General features: G+C 37.0%; 1 protein-coding gene across 1 annotated transcript; it reads right to left on the reverse strand.

Moving 5' to 3' along the window:
- Positions 1 to 738: 738 nt before the first annotated feature.
- On the reverse strand, positions 739 to 5,913 carry LOC110783211 (uncharacterized). The gene is made up of 6 exons (XM_056839169.1): positions 5,694 to 5,913; positions 3,484 to 5,336; positions 1,974 to 2,103; positions 1,415 to 1,510; positions 1,202 to 1,321; positions 739 to 1,095 (listed from the first exon to the last, which is right to left on the reverse strand). The coding sequence occupies exons 2-6, from the start codon at positions 5,331 to 5,333 to the stop codon at positions 739 to 741; spliced, it is 2,553 nt and encodes an 850-aa protein (XP_056695147.1). The 5' UTR covers positions 5,334 to 5,336; positions 5,694 to 5,913.
- Between the last annotated feature and the right edge of the window lie 6,369 nt (positions 5,914 to 12,282).

Below are 12,282 nucleotides of genomic sequence, written 5' to 3' on the forward strand. Positions count from 1 at the left end.
AGCACAGTCTTCAATCACAACTCATTTCTCTCATCCTGCATAATTGTAATCACAATTGAAACCATATGTTGAAATTAGGTTAGTTAGAGAAAAGTTTCAAAATAATTAAGGTACATAAAACAACATAACGTCCAATATACACATATAAGCAACATATGCAATATTATAAGCATGTGTACGAACTGCTTGGAGGTTATTTGATTGACAAAAAAGAACTTGAATGAAAGTTTTATTTCCACACGAAATTTGCTTTATTTCGTTTACGTAATATTTTTGATAAGTAAAAGGTACTATATATATGCTTGCATGTTTGGAAAAAAAAACTCCAACTTTCTACTGTAAAACGAAAGGCTCTACACTAACCCATTAATATAATGTTTAGAGCTTGTCAATGTTCAACCCTCTTTTAGAAAAACTTAATGTATATTAAAGGGCAACAAAGTACAATTCCTTCTCTGTATCTGCGCCACATACACAAACAACCTTCATCACAGGCCAACATTGGCAACACCTAGCTAATAGAACATTATCAAACCTTATCCAAACAATAGAACTCAAAAATAAAGGATCCAGAGCTATAGGCTAGGTTTGGGTATAGCTACATGACCACTTTATAATGTGACAATTTAAATGATATAGAATCCATTACCATCAGTAAATGACTTTATGAAAGCAGTTTATGTGAATATCTATGTCAATTAATAAAAATATACTAAGAACGTTTACCTGTTTTTGGGACTATGAACCTCTAGTAATTCCAAGTTGTTGCAACAAATCTCTTTTAAAATCTTCCATTGCTTGTTGTTGTTGTTGTTGTGCTTTGTATTCTTCCAGTTCTTGTTGCTGCCTTTTTTGTTCTTCTTGTTGTTTTTGTTGAATTTCTTCTAGTTCCTTTATCCTTTGTTCTTGTTCATGTATTTTCTCTTGTTGTTCAGCAAGTCTGCGTTGTTCCATTTGGTATTTTCCTTTAGAATAACTGCGTAAAGCAGTCCCTTTCTCGCGAACATACCCAGACCTATGATCCAAAACATGAATCAATATCTCCTCTTGGGTCATTGAATCACCAGCCGTAGCAACAATATTTTTCAACTTTTCCTACAACATCGAAAGAAGTTCAAAACTAGATTTTAATCATACAAGTAAAAGAAAAAATAAGAAAGTAAATGATACAAATAGCGTTTTTCAAAACTATCAAACATACATGGATTATTTTTGAACGTGTTCCATCAGCCCATTCAAGTTTATCCTCTTTGTTCGTATGAGTATGCTCAATAAGCCATATCACATCCGCAGACGGCTTCACACCATCATTCTCTTTTGTCTACCACATCATAAATAATTTTAGTACATTCACTATGAAATAAAATGCATAACATGCGCATATTAATATATTTAACTATTAAATAAATCTTACCATTATATCCTCAACTTCAACAAAGGCTAAATTTCCAGTGGTGTGAACACATCTGTTCTCAGATAATCGATTTTTGGAGTTCCTTTGACTTACAATCTACATGATCAAGTAAAACGGTCTTTATATTCTTGCATAGCTCATAAAAAAACCAAGTATTTTTTACTTAGAAAAAAGTACCAACTGACAACTGTATGAAAAAAATACAATATGAAAAAACTAAGAATTTCTTACTTAGAAAACTAACTGACAACTGTGGTGGCAATTAATCCTAGCAATTAATTCCTAGCATATGCAGTGTGTACTTTTTCATGACTTAGAGCTGTCAATTTTGGTCAATTATTGCAAGCACCTCAGAGCATAAAGAATGATACTCCTGATTTTAAAGATGTTGTTCTGATAATCTAATTTTGTATCATCTATGTAACAGTTTCAAAGATTTAAGGTTCGCAAACTATTGCAACCACCTTAGAGCTGTCAATTTTGGCCAATGTTGACCATAGTTGACTTTTCTTATTAGAAACCCATAAAGCTAGAAAAACACATTTTAAATGATAAATACCTTAAATTCATCTGATCCATAATGCTCTACAAGCCATTCCCATTGCTCTTGGGGCAAATCTGGTGGTGGATTTTTTATGCGCTCACCATCATCTTTTCCACATTTAGGGCTCTTGTAGTAGTAATGTAATCTACGTTTCCATAGCTGTAGACACCTACTTTTGTCCCCATTCCCGAAAGGGAAAGGTTCGATGATGAAGACGTAAAAACTCCACTTGACAACGCATCTCCTATAAAATAAACGAATCTCGATTCCCCTTTTCATTTCACCCGAAACCTGCTATTTATGGAAACCTGCTAAAAATAGTAACTGCAGTAAAGGGTAGCTTCTAAAAGTGGCAAATCATAAAAGATAGAAACCTGTCAGAATTAGGTGTTGCACTCCAACATAAATCCTAATTAAATGAGATAGAAAACTGCGAGAATCCTATTCCTGACCGATTTCCCAATCTAGTGTTAGAAATTAAACATATTCTCATTCTAGTGTTTTCCCATAAATAATTCCATAATCTAGTGTCCACATAGGATTGGTAATTACAAACCTAATATTATTTCTCCTAATCCTATCCAAATTGTATTTAATGAAAAAAAATCCAAGATTTGCCACTCTTTTACGCAAAGTGAAAAATATAACCCATTTCATTGACTGAGATTAGTTCCCTCCACTATTTTTTGTTTGACGATTATAGTTCCCTCCATTGCCTAAACTCACCAAGTTTGCTAGAAATTAACCCAATTACATTACACTATTAACACTTAAATCAGATGGCTTCGTTTTGTCATATAATTGTGTTACTTTTTTTTTTTTTTTTGGTAAAATAGAGAATAATGTTATGTTACACTTAAATCAAATGGGTGTTGGTATAATGTGCAATTTGGCTGTTGTTTTGTTCTTGTATATTTCTTGCACAATATGTAACGGGTATGTTGTAAACACATAAGGAGATCTCAAGTTTAAGTGTAGAGCTTTGTGAAGGGTAGGAACTAATAGTCACTGTGTTCGAAATTAAAAAATCGGAGGTACATGATAGGATAAGTTACTTAGAATTTGATGCCTCTCTCTTGTGTATATTCAAAAATTGCTGGACTTGGCATGATTGTTCGTGATACAGAAGGGGATGTCCTGATGTCTGCAGGACTACCTTATGTTGGGGTGATCCCTGTTGCACAAGCCGAGGCCAAGGGGATTTGTTTTGGTCTAAGATATGCTCATGATTTGGGGTTCCGTTCGTCGGAGGTTTAAACTGTTGCCATAGCATTGTGGAAATGATCCAATCAAAGAAGACAAAAAGAAGTAGAGCACAGGTTGTGGTTAATGATATTGTAGCTTTAGCACGCAACTTTACTTATTGTAGCTTTAATTATGTTAGTAGAGTTTGTAATAAGGTGGTCGACTCTATCGCTAAAGCCTCTATATCTTTGGAAGGGGTGAAAGTATGGATGGAGGAATGCCCTTTGAATGCTAAGCTACCTTTCTGTCAAACACAACTGATAACTATTGAAGCAACCACCTGATCACAACAGACCAATATGAGCTTGCAGAAACAACAGAGCACACAGCAAGCATGCAGTACAAACAGTCAGCCTGATAAATTCCATGTTCATGATGAAAAATATCAACCTTGTGGTGCATAGCTTTTTCTGTATTAGTATCCAAGTCCTTAGTTACTTTTATAGTATATGCATGACCATCTAACAACCTTTTCTTTGACAATCGACGTCGCTCCACAAAATATGAGTTAACTCGATAGAAAGTAAGCTTCACAAGTGCCGTGATTGGCAAGAAACGAGCTCCCTTAAGTACATTGTTGAACACCTCTGCTAAGTTGGTTGTTTTGAGGCCATATCTATAGCCTCCATCGTGACAAAGTGACCACTTTGAAGCATTAATCTTTCCTATATATTCACGAGCCTTCTCATTCATTTTCGCTATCATATTCAAACCATAATCAAATTTCTTCTTTTGTTGTTGGAAAGCTGTCCAACCAACTTTGTTTTTCAACTCTCTGTTTTTGAATTCCGTATTGACATTTGAAGTCAAGTGACGAATGCAAAATCTATGGTACGCATATGGCTCGGTCCAACCACTATTATCTTGAGTCATAGCTTTCATGATACCCAAATGTCGGTCTGAAAGTACACACAATCCAGTTCGTTGTGTCACAAATCTCCTAATACATGCCATAAACCATGGCCAACTATCACCATTTTCTCCTTCGACGATGGCAAAAGCAAGGGGAAATATTTGGTTGTTAGCATCAACACTCATAGCTATTAGAATTGTCCCCTTATATTTTCCATACAAGTGAGTCCCATCGATAGTGATAATGGGTCGACAATGTTGGAAGCCCTGTATTGAGGGTCCAAATGCCCAGAATACTCTTTGAAAAATCTCAAAATTGGGATCTGCAGTTCGATGGTTAGCAAAGTGCACAACAGTCCCTGGATTAGCTTTCTTCATTTCTTGCATAAAGTGCGGGAGTATTTGAAAGGACTCCTCCCAATCACCAAATGTATAAGCTATTGCCTTTTGTTTTGCGAGCCAAGCCTTCTTATATGAGATTGTGAAATGATATTGTTGCTTGATAACCTCAATTAGGACACGAACTTTAATGGAAATATCTGCCTCCACAAGATTCCTTATATGGTAACTAATGAATTTAGAGTCCATGTTTCGATGATCTAGTTGAAGAATGTCGCTGACGCATGTGGAATCATGAGGACCTTGGTAGGATACAATTGTAAACACATCAGAAGAATAACTCTTCTGTGAACCTCTGAGCTTCCAAGAACACCCAATTGGTTTCCGGCCACACTTGAACGTGACTGTGTGAGGTCTAGACTCAAGTACAATAAAACGTTGATTTTTTTTTATAGAGTAGCTAGTAACAGCCTCATTCAATGCACCTTTGTTGGAAAATTCTTGTCCGACACAAAATTCAGCACCTAGTTTGTAAGACACCATAGAAATCCAAGTAATCCATTTGTTTACTTCATCATCATTAACATCACTTAAACGGGAAAACTCTTGAACCGTAGCACCTAATGCCACAACATTTTCTTCTTCATCTACTTCCTCCTCTACAATGATATCATCACCAACCATATGTAGTTCTTCATTGGCATCTTCTCCTTCTCTGTCTACTCCATCACTATCAACATTATTACGATTCAAAGACACAAATTGAAGCTCATCTAATCCTATTGGTTCTTGTTGCAGGTGGTTGGTAATAGGAGATGTACAAGTATCCAAAAGACTGGTATGAGTTCCATAATCAATATTCATTTGATTTATAAAAAATTGGTCATCGTTGAGCATCCGTGTAAATGACCCAACTAATGGATAATTTGAGTTTTCCATTTTCTACAATACAAGAAATATAAATCAGGTGTATGACCCATTATCCAAACACAAATACACACATTATTCATGAGCAAAACAAATCAAACCCAAACTATTTAGGAAATTTTGATAAGCCTACTTATTTCAAATACTCTTCAATTGCACTATGAAATATTAGACCTATAATTAGTAGAAATAAGGTCTAATTCAAAAATCAAGAGTTAGTGGTGAAATAGGGTCTAACTAATTATCAAGAATCAATTTCTTATACGAACTTGAATACTTGATGCCTCAACATTTTTTTTCAATAATCAACTTCCCCACCAATGTTTTCTGTAATTGATTGTAAAACTAAGACAATTTTTAGGAAAGCATTACCTGGTAATTATAATTTGCATTTGAAGGTGGTGATGGCTTGATGCGCAATGGTGGATTGTTGCTTCTTCAACTTGAAGGAGAATAAGAGATATATATGCCTGACTCTGCCTTTGAAGGAGAAAAGCTTGACTCTTCTTTTGAAGGAGATAATTTGTTATTGCGGGATCGAAGAAGGTGAAGCAATTTTATTTATTTTTTGATTTTAATTATCTGCCGTGGTTTTCATTTTTTTGGGGTTTATTTAGGTTCGGGAAGTCCGTGAAGGAAATAATGCCCTTGGTCCAAGTATGCATTCTATGTTAAGTCTAATAAATGCGGTTCAGTATTAATTAAACAAGTTAATAATTCAGTGAGATCAAGTGAGCTGAATGCCTAGCTAGAGGCCGCTTCAGTTCAAGTGGAATTAATGATATTAATCCACAGCTTACTCTTGACTGAACCCGTAGGGTCACACAAATAGTACGTAAACGGATCAAGTATTTAATGGCATTAGATACTCCATCTATGGATATTCGGAATCGACGGATCTTGGTTTCAGTGGGAGCTGAGATCGTCACAGGCAAGAAATTAATACTCCGGAAACGATGATATTGCCGGAAACGGAAATATGGATCGTATCGGAAATATAAATATTATCCAAGTCGTAGATGTTGCCGGAAACGGAAACATGGTACGTATCGGAAAATATTATCGGAAATGGAAATATTGCCAGAATCGGAAATATTGCCGGAAACGGAAATATTGTCAGAATCGGAAATATTATCGGAATCGGAAAATAATTCTGGAAACGGAAATATTAAATATTTGTTCGAAACGGAAATTAATTCCGGAATCGGAAATATTAAATATTGTTCGTATCGGAAATGAATTCCGGAATCGGGAATTCAATCGGAAGCGTATCGTACGAATTAGCATCGGACGAGGCCCGCTAGACGAAGGCCCAGCACGAAGCCAGGCCGTCGCCCAGCGAGCCAACGCACACCAGCGCACGCCAAGCCTCGACCAGGCCCAGCGCAAGGCCAGGCCCAGCCAAGGCCTTGGGCGCGCGCGCGGAGCACAGCAGTGGGCCGAGCGCTGTGCGCCTAGCGTGGGCCGCAAGGCTTGCGCGGGTGTACGGTGCTCGTGCATTGCTTGTGCGGGAATCCTGAAGCAATCAGGATTCAAAGTGTGATTAAATCCTAAAACTATTAGATAATGATTATTTAATTAGAGTCCTAGTAGGGTTATAATTAAATAAATTAGTATCCTAATAGGATTCCAAAACCCTTTCCATAACTCTATAAATAAGTGCCTAGGGTCACATATTTTCAGAGATTATTCAAGTATTCAAAGTGAGTTTTTGAGAGAAAATTCAGACACATTTCTTGACTATAAGTGCCGAAATTCTTTAGTACCTTAAGGGCGATTCTAGTTGGTCAATCTTAAGGCGGATCCGGACGTGCTGTGGACTATCTACGGAGGGACGACACTTGGAGTCCTAAAGACTTGTTCTTGTTCGGTTCGGGCGCAGCTAGGGAAGGCACGCAACAAAGAGTATGCATCTAAATTATGCTATATGATTATGTGTAAATAATATGTATTCCTGGCTAAATGGTTTTTTCCGCATGATTTATGAATTGTCATATGTATCATAACCTAACAGTGGTATCACGAGCCTCTTATTATTTTCATAATCTAAATTGCATGAACATAGTTAAATATTACAAATTTGCAAGAATTAAAAGGGGTGATTAATTTTCGTAATTGTTAATTAATTGCAAATTGCGTTTATTTAATTATACGTACGCAGTTTTTCGGCAGTTTCTTCGTTACTCATCCAAATCGAGTGATTTTTTTTGTCAATTCTGCATGTAAAAGGCATTCTAAAATTTTGACAAAAAAGTATTTTTCTGCCGAACCCAGAATTCTCAAATTCGAAGCCTAACTATGACTTTTCGAAGGTTTTGGTTTTTCGAATGCAAAATTTCGTAAATTTAAGATGTTAAATTAAATATTTGCGATTCTTGTTGATAAATCTTGAATTTTTGATTGACCTACTGTATATGTTTAACAAGTTTGAATGCCTAGCCTTGTTAATTATGCAATCTAATTTGTAATTATGATTAATTTGTTGAAAATTAGAATAATTTAGAATTAATTTGATTTTCATAATTAATTATAATTTAAATTAGAAACCTATGATTAAAAACCACCATAAAAATTGTAAATTTATGATAAATTTTAAATTTTTATGACCTAGGCTTGAATACATAATAATCGGAAATCAATTGAATAATAAATTTTCGATTTTTCGCCCTAAAATTATGAAATTAATATTATTTATTAATTTGTCATTAATTTTAAATATAAATTTTAAATTTTTATGCGATTCGTTCATATAACTTGCACGCACAAAGCAATGGACGCTTCGTGTTACCCTTAAGGGGTGTAGTATAGTGCGGGCATGCGACGACGAGCAAGGGAGCTCGTCGCCCGTGCGGCACGAATGCAATGAGCAGGGGCATGGTGCACGAGCACAAGGCAGCAGCCCTGCCTTGTGTCGTGGGCCACGAGCTATGGATGAATGGGCATGGGCGAAGGCAAGGCATGGCAGTCGCGTGTGGGCAGCAAGCGAGCTGCGCCACAACGCGCACTGCCTCGCGCAAGCGCGCGCAGCCTCGCGCGCAGCGAGCGGAAGCTCGCGTGCCACGAGCGCTGCGCCCAGCGTTGATCGCGCGCAATTGCTCGCGCACAGCGAGCGATGGCTCGCGTGCATCAAGCGCTGGAGCGCGCGCAGCAAGCGCTGGCGAGCGCGCACAGCGAGCGATGGCTCGCGTGCATCGAGCGCTGGCGCGCGCGCAGCGAGCACCACTTGTGCGATAGCTTGCGATGGAAGATGCAGCAGCTATGCGAAGAGCGCATGGGCTGTGCGCACATGGCCAGCGATGGCTGTGTGCGTGTGGCCCATGGGCGTGCGATGCGTAGGGTGTTTGCGTTGCGATTAGATCGTTTTGAATGTTTAATTTGAAATTTTTCAGTTTACGTAATTTTAATTAATTTTAAAATTAATAATTTAAATTATTTTCTTGGATTTTAATTTTGAATATTGTAATTATAATAAATTCTATTTATTCTAATTATTTTACTAAAATTAAAATCATGAATTAATTTAAATACGATTGAAATTAAATTAAACTTTTTGGATTCAATTATAAATTCATATGAGCTTTAAATTTTAATTAAATTTGTATGTTTCCGGTTAGACTAGAAATACATTTTTATGTTTAAAATTAGTAAAGCATATAAATTTATTGGTTTAAGTGGGAGCCCTTTTAGTCATAAACTCTTGATTAGGTCTACAAATCCTTAAGGTTAAAACAACTTGATTAGAATTAATAAGGACTGAATAATTGGTAGATTATTGGTGCCCCTGATTAATTGCTGCAAATGTTTACGTGATGCATAATGTGTTTTACTAACCAGCTATGTGGGCCATTCATGATAATGAATGGGTGAATGGTATATATTGTATATGTACTGTTTTGCAGGTTATGAAGTGACTAGTATGGCCCAAATAGGATAGAAAATATGGTCTGCGCACCATTAATTTGAATGTAATTGGTCTAAAGTACCAAAGTTGTTTTTCAATTCAAATATGGTCTGCGTACCATCAAATAGTTGTAATTAGTTTTAATTATAGCTTATCCTATTTGAAGAAAATGGTGCCTCCCACGGAGATTTTCAAGACGGACTTTGAAGTCAAAGCTTCAAGATGAAGTCGGGCCATACTAGATCACATTTATCTTATGCATGCTTTAAGTTATTTATTGCTTTAAATATGTCTTAATTATGCATAAGATTGTGGCTTGATTATGTTGCATGATTAAGGATTTTAGTTCACTTAAAATCTAACCAACATAGTAAGAGCCTTAAGTTCCAAACTTAAAAAAATTGAGTTAAAAGGTGCCAGGCCAAAATATACACTTGCTTGGATATCCTTTACATCAATCTAGTAATAGTTTTCGCTCAGCGAGGTGTTACTTATTGGTCCTAAAGGGGCAAGGTACACAAATAATTGTGAGTACATGTTAGTTTTGGTGAAACTCAACGATATAAGTAAGGAGTCCTTTTATGTCGTGGCAAAATCGATAGGTTTACCTAATAAGTTCTTAGACGTACCTATCAACCAAGAATAGTTTCTAGACTATTAGCAAAAGGCTTTTGCTTACCTAAGATGTTCTAGGATTAAGTCGACAAACTGTGCTTAGTTCTTCAATGATTTTAGGATCTTGGAATCATTTTATTCACACCTGCCGGAACACATAACTTGAATAAAATGCTTAATAAACATTGAATTATGCATGTATGCTAGGATTTAAGTTTATTAAGAGAAACTGTGAATGGTTATTTATTTGTTTATTCTTTTCAATTGTAGTTTTTAATATGGCAAACAACAATTCATTCAACATTCGATCAATTCTCGAAAAGGAGAAGTTGAACGGAAAAAATTTCCTTGACTGGCAAAGGAACTTGCAAATAGTTCTTATGCAGGAAGAAAAGGAGTATGTCCTAGATGAGGCGATGCCCGAAGCCGCAGGCGACGGGGTCACTCAGGCAGCCCTCAATCGTTGGATTGATGCCAACAAGGATGTGAAATGTCTAATGCTCGCCACCATGAGTGCGGATCTGCAGAAAACGTTCATCAACTCAGATGCTTTCACAATCATCAGTGAGTTGAAGAACATGTTCCAAGATCTGGCTCGAGTCGAAAGATTCGAGACTCATAGGCAAATTCTTGAGACAAAGCTTAAGAAAGGCGAGCCCGTAAGTCCACATGTTCTCAAAATGATTGGACTCGTTGAGAATATGAGTCGGCTGGATCAGCAATTTTCTCAGGAAATGGCTATAGACACCATCCTCCATTCTCTTCATAGCGGGTATGATCAGTTCAAACTGAACTACAGTATGAATAGTCTGGACAAAACGCTCACTGAGCTTCACGGTATGCTGAAGACCGCTGAAAAGACGCTCAAAAGTGATAAGCAGGATGTGCTTATGGTGCGTGGGGGCAAGTTCAAGAAATCTGGAAAGAAGAGGAATGCTAAGAAAGGTGGCGACAAGGCCAGCCCAACTAAGCAAACTGGCGCCAAATCTGTAAAGAGGAAGGTCAGTCAACCCACTTCTGAATCCGAATGCTTCTACTGCAAGAAGAAGGGGCATTGGAAGAGAGATTGCTTGAAGCTAAAGGAAGATCAGAAGAACAGAACAGTCGTTCCATCTTCAGGTATTTTCGTTATCACTAGTAGAAAAAACCCTTGTTGCAACCCCCTTGTTGCAGCGTACAAGTATTAATACGCTTCAACAACCAGTCGGTCAACGCGGGTCAAACCCTTTAAAGGGTTGTTGCAGCGTACAAATTAATTGCCCCCTGCAAAAGAGATTTTTGCAGCGTACATAATAAAAGCCCCCTGCAATAGGCCTTTTATTTTGCAGCGTACATGGTAAAAGCCCCCTGCAATAACATATTTGTAAATTTTTTTCGCTGCAACTTTAACTCAGACCAAACATTTCTATCTCAAATCTCATAGCAGCGAATATCCCACGTACTCTCAGTACTCCCTTCTTCTTCTCTCGGCTTACCCTGCTTCTCGCCGGTGGTTCTCACCAGTGGTCGTCGCCGCTGGGTGTCGCCCGTCGCCGGTGGTACTCCAGCAAGAGTCTATTTAACTTCCTCGCCTCTCACTGGTGGTTCCCTACTCGAAAAAACAACCGGCGAAGTCATTCCCTGCTCGGAAAACTAAGCTATATCCAGACTCTATCTCCTCCTATAGTTCGTTTGTCTTTGCTATCTCAATTCGTAAGAAACTTCGTCGATTGCACAGGTATATTTCTAATCTATTCGTCAATTAACATGTCTGTGGTGTTGGGGTTTGTGTATGGTTCAAATCGCCAGATCTGGAGTTGATTTAGCAACTTTTTGTATGTTGGTGTATACCTATTATTTTTGGTCCATTTCGTTAATTGTTTGGGGGAAATGATTGGTTTTTTTTAGGGTTTGTTCGAATGATTGAGTTCTTTTTAGAGTGTTGAGAAATTTTTATAAAAGAAATGTTCTGATGGTCAAAATGTGTATAAACTAAACTTGTGATTAGATGTGAAAAATGGCATATTTAAGGCTAATTTTTGTCCATATTAGCTTGCAAAATCATGAAACATAAACTTTTTGGAGATATAAATATCTGAATAAAAGAACAGTACGGACTTGAGATTGTTCTTTAGAAATCTTGCCCAATGATTATCTTAGTATCGTAAATAAAATGTATGATTTGTTAGTGGATTGAAATTTTCTGAGGGAAATAACCACACTGTTTTCTTGCTAGCTTGGCCAAACTTTGTGTTGGTATGCTTTGAGCCTCAAGAAAGCTAATAATTATTCTGATTTCTTTGCTGTATCAATTGGAGCACACACTGATGCCATGATATGATAAGAATATGATAAGATGAAGAAAGTAATGAGTGCTATAATTTCTAATATGTGTTTAGGCATGTATATCTTTCATAACTAAATGTCAGAATACATAGAAAACTATTTATTACCTATACACCTAAA

This window comes from Spinacia oleracea, chromosome 3 (genome assembly GCF_020520425.1).
Source record: "Spinacia oleracea cultivar Varoflay chromosome 3, BTI_SOV_V1, whole genome shotgun sequence".
Lineage (NCBI taxonomy): Eukaryota > Viridiplantae > Streptophyta > Magnoliopsida > Caryophyllales > Amaranthaceae > Spinacia > Spinacia oleracea.

Coding starts and splice junctions, on each gene's coding strand:
- LOC110783211 (XM_056839169.1), bottom strand. CDS start 5,333: ATGGAAAACTCAAATTATCCATTAGTTGGGTCATTTACACGGATGCTC. Junction 2,104..3,483: donor TATTGGTCTGTTGTGATCAG/GTGGTTGCTTCA, acceptor ATGGAAACGTAG/ATTACATTACTACTACAAGA. Junction 1,322..1,414: donor TTGAAGTTGAGGATATAATG/GTAAGATTTATT, acceptor ATGATGTGGTAG/ACAAAAGAGAATGATGGTGT.